Consider the following 13,788-nt stretch of genomic DNA (forward strand, 5'->3'; position numbering starts at 1 on the left):
GCCTCCCTCTCTGCCGTCCGCCGTCCGCTGTCCGCCCTGCGCCGCCAGCGCCAGCGCTCAAGTCGAGACCCCACAGTCGACTTTGGACCCTCAAAACCTCCCCTCCAACGACCTCGCATCGCTCTTCTTCGACATTGCACCCGTCCCTGAACAACATTCTGGTGCTTGCATGGTTTTTCGGCCGCCCTCCAAGCTACTTTTGGGCCCGCTTGCCAAGGAGTCTACCGTCATTGCGCTGCGACAATCCTCCGGCGCTCTCTGCTACCCGACCGAGCCTCAACAACTAGGAGCAATGCGTATTTTGTTTCGACGATGATTACCACCACTCTGAATTTTGTCCGCTGTTCCGTGTCGATCGATTCTGCTTTTTGATTTCGATTTTATTCCTGTCACTTCCTGTCATCTTGGTCTGCCAATTGCGATTCTCCTCTGACCCAGCCTCGACGACGAGCGCTGTCTGAAGATAATCCTTGGGTGTCGCCTTCATTACCTCCACCACCACCACCATCTGTCAGCGTTGCCTTGTGTTGGATATTCCAACCCTTATTGTTTTTCCTCTCTCGCATATCATGGCGACTGCGCAGATCTCTGCAGATATGCCCAAACCGTCGTTTGCCAAGGTATGTGAAAGCGTCTAGTCCGCAACACCGTCTAACCCTCGGCTGACTTCACACGTGCGATTTAGGTTACGGCCACTGTCACAAAAGAAACTGCGCCGACAGCTCCCGTCGCCAAAATTGATTCAAATGCTCCTATGACGGCCGTCATTGCCGACGGCTCCTCTAGTCCCGAGAGCAAACGAGCCACAGCGTCCAAGTCCAATGGTATTGCTGTCATTGCCTCATCTCTCCATGACCTCAGCATCGCATCAAAAGTTCCCAGTCTAGTTGTCGATGGACGTTGCTCGGTGTCGGAATCAGAGCCCCGACGAGCCAACCCAGGCAAAGATAGTGGCTCAGACGATTCACAGAAATGCGATTCTAGTTCAGAATTAGGCACGAAGCCACCAAGCTTGGATGGGAAGAGCATCACGTCTGGAACGACATTTGCGCTTGATGAAAAAGAGTCCCTACGTCCTGACGACAGCGCCAGTGTTCAGGCTGCCGCGGAAGACGATGACAACTTTTCTGTTCGTGGCTCGCTGGTCGCTGGGTCTCGAATGAGTTCAGATGTGGCCCTCAGGAACAAGGGGATGTCATCAGGGGACTTAGCTGGGCGAAAGGCGGCCCATGCAGCGATGGGCGTGCCTTCTCATGGTATTCTCACGCCGCAGAGCGCCCCATCCGAACGCGGTCAACCCCTGGCTGCACCTGTACCCTCGAATGCAGATGGATCGCCCGATGCCTTGAATGTCATATACCGGCAGGCTCCGGATGAAAAGCTTCTGGATGCTTTAGCAAGTCCAAGGGATCGATATTTCTTACTTCGACTTGAGAAAGACGTGATTGATTTTGTGCAAGACTCCAAGTAAGTTCAATGTCCACTCTACAAAGACCGCAACCGGACACAGCTGACAGGCTTCACAGGGAGCCCTACATGGACTTGCCGCCGTCCAATTCATTTTGTAGAATGCTGACACATAAACTGGCCGACTACTATCACATGACTCATTCTTATGAGCCTCACATTGGCTCGGTCCGGATCTTCAGAACCCCCTTCTGTCGTGTCCCGCCCTCGTTGGCTACCATGACCCCTCAATCCAACCCATCTTCAAGCAGCACACCGCCACCCGCAGTCCTGCCCAGGAAGATCATGCGGCGTGGTCAGGACGATGAGGGTCTAGTGAGTGCTAATGCGTCAAAGCCTACATCAGAGTCAGGAAGTGAGGTCAAAGATGCCAAGCTAGCCGCAAACCAAAAGTAGGTGAAACCTTGCTTTTAGCCGAGATCACGTGGATGTTAACTGCTTTCATGCAACAGACTTTCGCGCGAAGAACGCGAGGAGGCCTACAAGTTGGCTCGTGAGCGTATTTTCGGTAGTTCAGAAGATAGTATTCCAGGTAAGCAACATGCAGAGTTTTTTGACTCCTCAAAAAGGAGACAGCCTACTTACGGATGGATATAGAAAACGACGGTGCAACTGGCATGTCTCGCACGAGCTCAGTCTCTGCTAGCAACAGGACAGGAGGTACCAAGAGAGGCAAGTCTGGCAAACAACGGCGAGACGATTCAGATAGTTTCGATTCCCGAAATCAGTATACCCCTTATTGGGGCCCTCAACAACAGACATGGGTACCTCAGTCTCAGGGACAATATATCCCTTCAGCGGCGGGACAGTTTACTCCCCAGCCTCAGACATCGTACCCTGCCCAAGGTCCCCTCGCGTACAGTCAGCAAGCCGCCAATTATGCCGGTGTGCCCGCCATGGCACCCAACACAACCTACTCCGGGTACGGCATGCCACAAGTATGCAACCCTCATCGGATGAAACCTGAGCGACTTCATCCTCCGCTTCCTTTTGAGACTCGGTGCTAACAACCTCCCCAGCAATATCCTCCCCAACACCCCCAACAGCGCTTCCCGTCTAGTGGTAGTCCTATGACAACTTACGGTGCTCCTGTTCCCCCTGGTGCTGCGCCGCAGCAAGTTTGGGCACAGCCAGGGTATAACCAGCCCTCGTACCCATCTCGAGCGCCTGCACCACCATCAGGACCGACTCAAGTTGGAATTCCGTATGCATATGGACAACTCCCCGTCAATGCCAATCCTAATGACCCAAAAAGCCAGCACCCAATCCCCGGTAGCTACAACAGGAACCATGCCTTCAACCCCAAGACTCAGTCATTTGTTCCTGGTGGAACTGGAGTGCCAATAGTGCCGCCTCCCCAGCCGCCTTTCACGGCTCCTGGGTCTCATCACGGCAGCCCACAAATTGGCACTCCACCGCATCTGTCATATGGAGCTTACCCTCCGTCCGTCCCTCAAGCATTCGGTGGAGGGTACGTCATGGCACGACAGGGATCAAGCAGCTCTATGCCCGGCTATCACAGCGTCCCGCATGTCCCCTCACCACATATGCAGCAGCCTCAACTACCTCCTTTGCCAGCTGGGCCTCTTGGTCCTCCGCACCAACATCTACCACAGGCTCCCCCGGCACATATTCCCGGTCGACCTCCAATGCCTGCCCCTCAAGGGGCCGGTCAGATATTCACTCATTTACCTACCTACGGGAACCCGGCTACTCTACCGCAGAAACCGGCTACTGGAATTTAGGTGCATCATGCGGTGTTAAGGGGCAGTTGGCCGAGTCAAGCAGGCGCATATGGGCATGAACGGGTCTCTGTTATATTTTTCCCTCTTTCCCTTCCTCCCTCTTCGTTTTTTTTTTCTGTTCCTCTTTGACTTATTTTTTTTTTTGGCGTTATCGGTGGATAGGATGAAAAAGAACTCCACGTCAATGTCGTTCGTAGGGTATACGCATTGTCATTAGATGACGAGCATTACATTGATAGCCATATTATTTCCTTCAATGAACCACTGCATGGCGATTTCAAAAATTTCCCATTCTACTTTTTTGGATCTAAAGTCTCAGTTGCCGAATCAAATACGGCTAACCACAACGCCACGATGATGTGTTATGACACGGTGTCCATGTCCCCTACTCGACTCCCGACATGTGCAGTTATCAAAACATGCAGCGTCCTTTCTTCATAACGTCGGGGCATCCAAGGGCGTCTCCCTCCGCGTTTGTTCAGCATTGGGAATCCCGCCAAACACCAACACACTATCATAAAAGACACGGTGAATCATGTCCCGCCTCCATTTTACTCCGCAGGCTCTCTGGGCTCCCGGTGTTCTCTGGGCTCCCTCGGCTCACGCTGCTGACCACCGCTTCTGGCGCCGCCACGGCCACCTCGCTTGCTTCCCCGCTGGCCCCCCTTGTCGCCGTCACCCTTGCCCTCGCCGTCCTTTTCATTGCCGGCCAGGTTGGCGATTGCCAGTCGTTGCGACAGATCGATCTGTGTGCGGATAGTGTTGGCCAAGTAGCTGACCATCAGGACATCCTGGATGTGGTTGTTGAAGTCGTGCTCAATCTGGGACGCGTCCACCTTGGGGGTCAGAGACAGGGCGCTCATCAAGTACTGACCCAGGGCGTTGTTGGGCTCCTCCTCTTCGTCCAGCACGCCGTTGATCCACTCGCTCACGCGGTCCAGGAGGTTCAGGGTCTGCTCGATGGATCGCCCGAGACCCTCGATATCCGAGACCAGAGGCGCGGTTCTGTTCTCGTTGTTCTGCGCGCTGGCGACAGCCTCGAGGGCAACACGCTCCGAGTCGCCGTAGAGGATCTTGTGGGGGACCTGGATGAAGAGGCAGCTTTCGGCGGCGCGCTCGGCGTTGATGGCAACCGGGGCGCTGATGTAACATCGGGTCTGGATGTCCTCGCCGGGCTCGGTAGAAATGGTCATGTGGATGGCCGGGTGAGGGGCCGTTCCTGTCTCGGCGCTGGCGAAGAAGTTCTGGATCAAGGCGCTGAAGCTGTTGAGCTCGGGGGAGGTGGTGTACCAGCCGAGGAGGGCCTCGCGAGGGGAGGCCTTGAGCGTCAGGGCGAGCATGTTCTTCTGGTATTCGACGTCGACCTCGACCTGGTCCTCCTCTTCGGTGTGGGGGATGGCAAAGCAAGAGCGCACCTCGACTTCGGTGCCGTCTTCGGAGCGGGTGCCGACGAGGGCGCCAATCACACGGGTCGACTGGGCATTTTCGCTGTTGTCCCTTCGGACGGCATGGTCCAGGACCGAGAGGACAGCCTGTTTTGAGGGAGGGTGGGATCCCAATGTTAGTGCGGCGTACAGCGTGAATGGAACGAGCTTGGGATGCTTTTATATTGAAATAAATAGGGTTTCCCCTCCTGGAAATGGACGGTGCTCAAGAGTTGTTTCAAGCTAGCGTGAGGGTCGTGATATGTTATGTACCTGAGGTTGGATGTTGACGACAAGCGGGGCAATGCTCGACTGAAGCCCGGCGTTGGCGTGCGTCAAAGGACGCGCGAGATGTATGAAGCGCTCGGTAGCGGCGGCGGCCATACTGGGCAAGAAGGATGTCGACACGAAGCGGTTGTTCGTTCGTTCGAAGGTACGGTATGGGCGTGTAGGGAGGCGGGAGGTAGAAGCAAGAGTCGACTTGTTCTGGGCGGCCGTTCACTTTGCTCGCGACGCGCACCCTCAGTTTTCGCCGATTTTTCGATTTGCACGGTTTGGCTGGGCTCAAGCTGGGGTTGTGCGCATAGATAAGCCACGATAAGGGAAACGTGGCTGAGCCCCCACAAAGGCTGTGGCTGGGCACGGCTGCGTCTTACCAATCCCCAAGGCTGCGAGAAGAAGTCTGAACTTTTTAGCGGGTCTAGGATTTGGGTGTACATACGGAGTAGTTTGTGCCATTTTTTTCTGACCGTCGGTTTGCTGCCTCGGTTTTGAAGTATCCTCGCCTTGTTTTACACCTAATGGGACCGCGTGGGAGAGGCGGCAACTCGAGGGGCAGAGGGACCAGAGGAGGTCGAGGGGGCCGTGGAGGACGAGGCAGAGGGAGAGGATTCAGTCGCCATGGACCTATGAAACGGTTTGAAGGCGACCGCCTGGCAGACAAGGATGAGTAAGTCTTTGAACATTTTGGGGGTGTCTAAAACCTGGAACGTAGCTTGGATATTTACCCGTCAATTAGGGAAACTGAGCCGCTGTCTGAACAAGAGTCTCAGAATGAGCAAGATCAAGAAGTCGGCGACAGTGCTTCTGATGACGAGGAAACGCCCGCCGCTCGGCCGTATATGACCCTGTTACAGAGTTTCCACGATTCCAGTGGTTCCACAGCAAAAAGGCGGAAGCTGGATCATAGTAGTCACTCCCAACCAGGAAACAGCTCTAACTATGAGGACACGAATGCACCAAGTCAGCAGGATCGGGAGGATCTCGATGACATCGATGAAGCCGAAGATTTCGACAACAATGACGATCAGCTTGAGGAGGAGGCGGATTCCGAAGATGACGCGGAGCTCATGGATCCCTTTGACGTTCATTTTGCGCATCCAAATGACCGGGCAGTCGGGCAGGCCGTCAAAGCAGCCAAGGACAACGACTGGGCTACGACGAGAGCGTTTATTTCATCATTCAGAGCTACCATGATGTCTGCTGGAGCCGGTAGCGAAATCGAAGTCCCTCATCCCTGCGGTATTGAAGGGTTGAAGCTCAAGCAGAAATTACAGGAGATGGCTTCTAAGAAGATGGACATGCTGGACGCGACACAGAAGGCGATTCTGCCACTGCTCTTTGAATACATGGATATTTTCCACTGTGAACGAACGGTGAAGAATGCTACAGCACTACGACAAGTGGTGTGTTTGCATGCGCTAAATCATGTTTTCAAGTAGGTTTGCTAACCGGGCTGAAATCACTATATAGCCTGCTAATGCGGTTCCAGGACGAGGGATCGCGTGATCAAGAACAACTATAAGCTAGCCAAGGAAGGCGAAGACCCGGAACTAGAGCTCCGAGACCAAGGCTTCACCCGGCCCAAGGTCCTCTTTCTGCTTCCTACGAGAAATTCTTGTGCGAAGATGATTGACGTCATCCGCGACCTCTGCGACCCCGACCAGCAAGAAAACCGCAAGAGGTTCGACGACTCATATATTGAAAAAGAAGTCAATTTTGGACAAGACAGACCCGAAGATTTCAGGGCTCTATTTGAAGGCAACGACGATGATATGTTTCGGCTGGGCGTCAAATTCACCCGGAAAACAATCAAGTACTTTTCCCAATTCTACAATTCAGATATCCTCTTCGCTAGTCCCCTCGGTCTCCGAATGGCAATTGGATCCGAAGATGAAAAGAAGAAGCCAGACTATGACTTTCTCAGCTCCATTGAAATAGTCATAGTCGACCAAGCAGATGCGCTGCTCATGCAAAACTGGGAACACGTCGAGTACATCTTTGAGCACCTAAACTTGCAGCCGAAGGATGCGCACGGGTGCGACTTTAGCCGTCTCCGAAACTGGTATCTCGAAGACTGGGCGAAGTACTTTAGACAGACCATTGTCTTGTCCGCTTTCAATACCCCTGAGCTCACGGAGCTCCAAAGATCGCATTGTCACAACTGGGCCGGGAAGATTGGCCTGCAGCCCGAGTACCACGGCATGATCCAGCAGCTCGGGATCAAAGCAAAGCAGACCTTTTCGCGGTTTCAGTCATCTTCCGTCGAGAAGGACCCTGACGCGAGATTCGAATACTTTGTCTCAGCCATCGTGCCAACGCTTGCCAAGCGTGTCAAAGATATGAGGGGCACGCTGCTGTTCATTCCCTCCTACCTCGACTTTGTTCGCGTCCGAAACTACTTTGCCAACTCCCCCGCCATGAGTGACGTCACGTTCGGCGCTGTGTCAGAATACACTGATGTCCCTGATGCGTCTCGAGCCCGCTCGCATTTCTTGACGGGTCGTCACCGCGTGTTGTTATACACTGAGCGAGCGCACCACTTCAGGCGGTATCAGTTCAGTGCTGTGCAGAGGGTGATTTTCTACGGACTGCCGGAGAATCCCATCTTTTATCGGGAGATTGCGGGAGAGTATCTTGGCAGGAGTGAGCGGGATCTCAGGATTGAACCCGGGCAGGGAACGGTGCGGGTCATGTTCTCCAAATACGACGTGATGAAGTTGGAAAGAGTTGTAGGATCAAAGAGAGTCGGGAAGATGATTCGGGAGCGTGGCGATACCTTTGATTTTGTATGAAATACAGAGTTGGCTAGCTTGGCTTATTACACGAACGTAGAGGGAAATGCAATGCCGTGCCGTGACTCCAATAATAGGTCCCTTGAGTAAGAATCACTGCACCCCGTTTCTCCTCAGCCGGCCCAGAAACTTGTCATCCTTTACCTCCTCCACTCCAAAAAGAGCCGCAAAAATAGGCGCCAAATCGTGAGGCCCACAAGGCCGGGCATCGTTCGTCTCTCGAGGAAGTTCTGGAGCAAAGCGCAAAGCGCATCGTGTAGTGACTTTCCTGGTATAGACTCTGCACCACTGGACTCGTCTGGCATGAGATGCGAGTTGATTTCCACATCGACTGTGGCACTCTTGAGGGCTTCTGCCTCGGGGGCTGTGAAATACGGTGTGCTGATGTAGTGCTCGTCTATCGTGGCGTTTAGTCTTTTCGCCGACGAGGGATCTTTGGTGATATTCAGAAGATTGTATATCAGGACGCGGATCTTGTGGCCAAGAAGAGCGTCTGCTTTGAGGGCCGATGTGGTTTGCGGTACCGTTGGGGGAGCAGTCGACGCTCCGCCAACGGGCTCTTTTGACCTCTTTTCTGCTTTGCCCATTGCTGCTGTCTGCACTGAGGCATATCTTGCTTCGGATATCCATGAGTTTGACTCTAATCCGTGCTGTGATTCGGCTTAACTGATGTAGCAGTGCTGCCTGAGAATTTGAACAGCGTGTTGTTACTCCGGAATTGGGAAAGGGTGACCAACTGACGATTGACATAGTGCCGTGTAGCAGGCTTACTTGACTAAGCCTAGCCATCGCTTGGACGATTAAGCCGCTTTTTTTATATATATATATTAAACCTTCGCCGGTGCCAGGCTTTTTTTTCTTTATTCTTCAACCTATCCAGTTCTCTTAATATCCATCAAGCCGCCACAATGGCTCCTCGCAAGACGAACCCCACGAGGCAGACTCAGTCTCTTCCTGAATGAGAGCATGAAGAGCAATTCCTTTACTCAAGGAGTTTGTACGTTGGAGGAGATCCAAAAGCAAGACCTGAGCCTCCAGACCTGCATTCGCCTGAGCGGCGGTAAAGGAGCTGTTGCCGAGCATGCTTTTTACATTCACTCCCACAGTATGGCCGCAGCGGTACGGGTGCTCAACGACGAGAGCATTGTTGCCATATATAATCTTTACTGTTATAAAGACGATGCGGTAACAATCACAATCCGCAAAGCTGCTGATCCTTCCCCGAACACGTCGCGAACCCCCTCGCACGCAAATTCACTTTCATCCAGAAGGAGCATCATGTACTTAGTGTTTCTGAAGTCCCTGTCCAGCCAAATATTATTCATGCGCCAGAAAGTATACCGATATGCAAACCAAGCAGAAGATCGACGACGAGCAAAACATGGCGTCTATTGTTTCGAACGGAAACATAATGACATTTACCAAGGATTACTTGCAAGGTAATTCCAGACCACTCTTTACTTCTCCAGTCCATGGTAAAAATTTATTCTTCTTTCAGGTTGGATTGAATCTCAACTCGTCGACTTGAAACATCCCAGTTCAGCTTACAGCAGATATTTGGGAAAGGAACCTCCCAAGGGGACCATGGAAGGATTCCTTGGGGCGAATCTGGGATGCCTCCACCCGTTTCGAGGCAAAGAAGCAAGAAATGCTCTCAGAAATCGCTGCAAGTGACCCACAATTCTACCAAAATAGTCGGAGCTTTATTCACGACTTGCGAAACTATGGCGACAATAGGGGCGCCCGATCCCGCTTAGAAGGGACCGGCCGCAAGTCTTACATTGGGACACCATGCTTTAGTCCCGCCACGAGAGATAAAATTTTGCAACTACCTCACTATTGGGGATCTGTCCAGCTTGCCCTAGAGAGCGTTGGAAAGAAAGCGAATGGGGAGTACAATCTGTGCATCTCATGACCTGTCGCCAATTTTCGAGGCCGCTGTCGGTGTTGTATAGGACGGAGCACAAAGAAAAGGCGTCATGGGCAGGAAAGAATTCGGAGGCTTTGAAGTTTCGTGCAAAGGAACTCGTGAAGAAAAAGAGTCTTTCCTCGGAAGGAAATCGTGACCAGAGCAGTTTCTACTGCGGTGTTTCTTTGATATCACTACCAGTAGCTAGGCAGGCAACTACAAACAATACAATACATTGGTACACGGCGCATGATGGCGCCTACTTGGCCATCTATTCTACGCCACATCTTGTCCAAAATTAGCTCTTGACTTCCTGCTTTTGAGCCTTGACCTCTGCAGCAAGTGCTTGTGCTTTGGAGCTCTCCTCACCCGCAATTCGTGCTGCCTCGACGCTGTGTCCCTCTTCCTCGGCAGCCCCATCAGGCGTCTGCAGAGCCAAGAATCGCTGGACCATATCTTCGAGGTCCTTTTCCCCCCGGAACTGTGTTACTTTCTTAATATTCTGCGCCGTCACGGCGGTAGTCTCCCGTCCCAAGAGGCGATCTCTGGCCACCGTCTTGGCCGTCATCATGAACCGTGAGTCCTTGGGACCGTCGACGAATTCGAGGATGCAGCTCTCGCCTTGGTCGTAGGTGTTTTTCGGTTCGGTGCGGACGACGCGGGTGTAGCCGCCTTCTCGAGTAAGATATCTGTTGCGCAGCTCGCCAAAGAGTTTGGGAAGAAGAATGTGGGGTGTCTATTGCGTCTGGTTAGCCTCGAGAGCCAGCACGCTGTCGCGTGTGTGCGCGTCCCGCCGTCGGCGCGGACGAAGAGAGACGGCGGCCACGAACGTAAAGAATCCCCTGTGCTGATCTCCTACAGGGCTCATTGTTCCTCTTGGCCAGAGTAATCAGCTTTTCTGCCAGTCGCTGGGCCTCTTTTGCCTTTGCATGGGTCGTCTGGATGTGCTCGTACTGCACGAGCTGGGTGACCAGGCCTCGCAGCAGAGCTTTCCGGGCGGATGAGTTTCGGCTGAGATGCCGGTATTTGACGAGACCGCCGGCCATGCTGCGATGTACCGCTGCGGTCGAGGAAGGAGCGGCGCCTGTGCGACTGGGCGTGCGGTGAATCAAGCGCTTGGTGACGGACCGTTCTTCATGGCTGTCGGACAAGAAAGAGAGTCGAGAGTCGAGAGTCGAGAAGTCGATCAATTCCGGGTAGGTGGTGAGCGAAGGAGGCCCGGGATTGGCTCGGCCCAGGGTGACGGGTCCAGTTCGAAAAAAAAAAAAAAAAAAAGGAAAAGAAAAGAAAACGACGTCAACCGAGGAAAATCCCCACCCATCACCAAGTCCAAGTCCCCGAGTCACGCGTTTGACGGCATCGCGCAAACTGCCAATTGACTCGCTGCCCCTTTGCCGCTACCGAGCTACACACCTGCTGCGCATCATGAACTGCGCTAAATAGAAAAGGCATCTGCGGTTTCTTCCAGTCTCGTCGATTGCCGTCTGATGAATCATCTCTTGATCTAGGCACGGTCAACTCCCGCATCACCGTCAGTCCCGGCGCCTGGTTGGACCTTGGCTCTACAGCACCGACGCCATGGGTTTCGCTACTGGCTTTGTGAGTCGCTGACTATCCATCATCTCGGCAGTTGGCAACCGTGACGACGGTCTCGCTAACCGGCTTGCTTGCCGCAGACTGGCGGCGTCGCCCTGACACTGTCTATCGCATATCTCTCCGTGCTCGCCCACCAGCGAAACCGCGAACAGCAGGGCCGGTCGCTGCGCTCTCAAGCCCTCGCCATCCAGGGCCTCATCGACCCCGTTCCTCAGCCATTGCCGCCTACTCGGTCCGAGGTCGCCGCAGCCAAGCGAGCCGAGGCCATTGAAGTCGCCAAGGACCGCTGGAACGAGGAGGTCGAGAACGCCGTGAAATGGGTGCAGCACACGGACTGGGATGAGCTTCGTGAGGGACTCGAGGACCGCATCGCCGCACTGTGGGACAGAGCCTTTGGCGAGTCGATACAAGACGGCGCCGCCAAGGCCAAGAGCAAGATTCAGTCCGTGTCGAACCAGGCCAAGGCCGGAGTCCAAGGCGCGGCGGGAGGGGTCGCCTCCAAGGCCAAGGACGCTTTCCGCAGGACCAAGGAACAAGGCGAGGACTTTGAGGCCAAAGTCAAGGACAAAGCTCTCGGGGCGAAACTGGCTGCTTGGAGGGAAGCCCAGAGGGCCGAGAACGAGGCCCGTCAAAAGGCGTCCGAGACCATGGGAGCGGTTGCCTCGGCGCTAGAAAAGGACAAGGAGAAGGCCAACGAGGTTGTAGGCAAGGTCAAGTCTGCTGTCGGCCTCTCCGGTGCCGGCGTCGACCCTGGGACTGCTGCCTTGCCCACGTCAGACCCTGTTGCGAGGGCTCTGGATCAGAGATTTGAAAAGGCTGGCCGTGATAAGCGCACCGCCGCGGACGTGTTGAAGGAGAGGTATGTACCGATGGATGAGCGCGATAACACCTTGCTTCGGGGGTTATAGAAGACCTGGGCGTGGGCGGCCTTTCACCGGGACTTTTTTTTCTCTTGGGGGACAATGCCAGAAAGGGAAAAAAAGATACGGCCCAGTGGGCGGGATGAGTTGTTTACTACTACTACGATTTAGAGACTCAGCCAGGTCAATGGGTATATTGAAGCAGCTACTTGCGGCGGCTCGTGAGCCGAGTGTCTCGCCGCCGGGCATTTTGTAAGAGCCAGTGAGTTGTGAGGGCCCAGCTGGCCGTTCCTTGTCGCGATGAACGACAGCAGAGCCGTGTATCTCGTTTCGACGAGGTCGGCATCGGTACCAGGTCCAAGCTGGAACGGAGCTACTACAGCAGACACTCGCCAATCCCACATCTTGGGAAGGGGGATATGCAACGCCAGGGCGAAACGGACGGGAATCACAGACAAGAGCGGGAGAATCGAGGTGTCAAAAGGTTAACAATGGCCGCCCCGCGACCTACCAGCCTTTAGGGCGCTGATGTAAATCCCTCGGACAGAAGCCTGCGTAGGCAGATGGCCTGTTTGCTAGCCCTTGGTTTTCGAGAGGGCGGTCATACGGTGACGGAGAAGACGACGACGACGACGACGACGACGGCCAAGGTGATGGCAACCGTCTTCGTGCTTGGAAATGCGTGCCCGTACACAACCGCCTCGGAACGAGTTGCCATCTCGGCTGTTTCTCCGCAGCAAACATCAGACTGCAGTGCGTCGTGCGAGTTCCATTAATCAATCGAGTGCCGCATCGCATTCACACGCAGCTACGATGACGCCTCGTGAAGCGGCGTTCCGGCAACACGGGCACGATTCGTCGCCGACCCGCCGACATGCTCGACTTCTCTGATGGCAGGGCCGTCGGGTGACTTTTGCAACCTCGTGGTTCCACGACAACCACCGTCATCAAAATGGCCTCCTGCTCCCCTCTCCAGCTATCAGGGATGCTCGCAAGGTCAGTCATGTACATATATAGACATACGTACACGGGACGGCACCGTTCTTCCCTGCCACTCTGGCTCCAGCGAGCGTCCTGCAATCACCACAGGCGCCGCCGTGACTGGAGCGTGCCGGGGGCCAGACAGACAAACGTCTCGGTTTGGTGTCGTCTCCAGAGGCGGCCCTGCCGGTTCCACGGCAAAGTACACGCGTGCTGAGGGCGTCGCGGGTCCTTTGCACGACCGGCATGCGAGGGGGGGGGGCACGAAATCTGAAAAAGGAGGAGAAACAGGAAATTACGCCTACGCCTTGGGAAGTTGCTGGTGTACGGGGGAGGCTGTCCGGCACGAGCCTCCGCTTCCACGCGGGCACAACAGCAAGGGCTACGATGGCGACATGCTGGCCGGCCGCATCAGCAGAAGTCCTTGTCCTTGCTTGGTCACGTACGGCAAGTGCCGTGAGCAAGACCAAGGACCGTGCATGACTCGGCCAGGTTGCGGCAAGCTTGGCGACGCAGGCGGAGGGCGGATCGTGAGAGGAGAGGAGAGGAGAGGAGAGGAGAGCGTGGCGGTTCGCAAGGCAAGGCGGCAAGGAGAGGCAAGGCAAGCAACACGACTCAAACAGGAAGGAACATGGAGACATACCAACGACCTGGGAACCAATTAGCAGCTGGTGAGTCGTGAGCCGTGACCGACTGGCGGTGCGGTACGGGACCACGACGTAATGCATAATA

The 13,788-nt window shown here is 54.6% G+C and overlaps 6 protein-coding genes across 6 annotated transcripts; 3 read left to right on the forward strand and 3 right to left on the reverse strand.

The window, feature by feature from the left end:
- Positions 1 to 569: 569 nt before the first annotated feature.
- MAM_05057 (R3H domain-containing protein) lies at positions 570 to 3,212 on the forward strand (the record flags this gene model as incomplete). Its single annotated transcript, XM_040823855.1, has 6 exons — positions 570 to 620; positions 686 to 1,467; positions 1,527 to 1,859; positions 1,920 to 1,999; positions 2,065 to 2,405; positions 2,487 to 3,212. 6 exons carry the CDS (start codon positions 570 to 572, stop codon positions 3,210 to 3,212), a joined length of 2,313 nt encoding a protein of 770 aa, XP_040678014.1.
- A 551-nt stretch (positions 3,213 to 3,763) lies between these two features.
- MAM_05058 (eukaryotic translation initiation factor 3 subunit EifCf) lies at positions 3,764 to 5,020 on the reverse strand (the record flags this gene model as incomplete). Its single annotated transcript, XM_040823856.1, has 2 exons — positions 3,764 to 4,744; positions 4,910 to 5,020. The coding sequence occupies 2 exons, from the start codon at positions 5,018 to 5,020 to the stop codon at positions 3,764 to 3,766; spliced, it is 1,092 nt and encodes a 363-aa protein (XP_040678015.1).
- A 524-nt stretch (positions 5,021 to 5,544) lies between these two features.
- On the forward strand, positions 5,545 to 7,710 carry MAM_05059 (digestive-organ expansion factor; the record flags this gene model as incomplete). Its single annotated transcript, XM_040823857.1, has 3 exons — positions 5,545 to 5,585; positions 5,655 to 6,353; positions 6,408 to 7,710. The coding sequence occupies 3 exons, from the start codon at positions 5,545 to 5,547 to the stop codon at positions 7,708 to 7,710; spliced, it is 2,043 nt and encodes a 680-aa protein (XP_040678016.1).
- Positions 7,711 to 7,850: 140 nt separating this feature from the next.
- Positions 7,851 to 8,297, reverse strand: MAM_05060 (uncharacterized protein; the record flags this gene model as incomplete). The annotated part of the gene is made up of 1 exon (XM_040823858.1): positions 7,851 to 8,297. One exon carries the CDS (start codon positions 8,295 to 8,297, stop codon positions 7,851 to 7,853), a length of 447 nt encoding a protein of 148 aa, XP_040678017.1.
- A 1,620-nt stretch (positions 8,298 to 9,917) lies between these two features.
- MAM_05061 (Ribosomal protein L17) lies at positions 9,918 to 10,665 on the reverse strand (the record flags this gene model as incomplete). The annotated part of the gene is made up of 2 exons (XM_040823859.1): positions 9,918 to 10,355; positions 10,450 to 10,665. The coding sequence occupies 2 exons, from the start codon at positions 10,663 to 10,665 to the stop codon at positions 9,918 to 9,920; spliced, it is 654 nt and encodes a 217-aa protein (XP_040678018.1).
- Positions 10,666 to 11,197: 532 nt separating this feature from the next.
- MAM_05062 (uncharacterized protein) lies at positions 11,198 to 12,331 on the forward strand (the record flags this gene model as incomplete). The annotated part of the gene is made up of 3 exons (XM_040823860.1): positions 11,198 to 11,218; positions 11,296 to 12,074; positions 12,247 to 12,331. The coding sequence occupies 3 exons, from the start codon at positions 11,198 to 11,200 to the stop codon at positions 12,329 to 12,331; spliced, it is 885 nt and encodes a 294-aa protein (XP_040678019.1).
- Positions 12,332 to 13,788: the final 1,457 nt, after the last annotated feature.

Source organism: Metarhizium album (genome assembly GCF_000804445.1).
Source record: "Metarhizium album ARSEF 1941 chromosome Unknown scaffold_12, whole genome shotgun sequence".
NCBI classification, from domain to species: domain Eukaryota; kingdom Fungi; phylum Ascomycota; class Sordariomycetes; order Hypocreales; family Clavicipitaceae; genus Metarhizium; species Metarhizium album.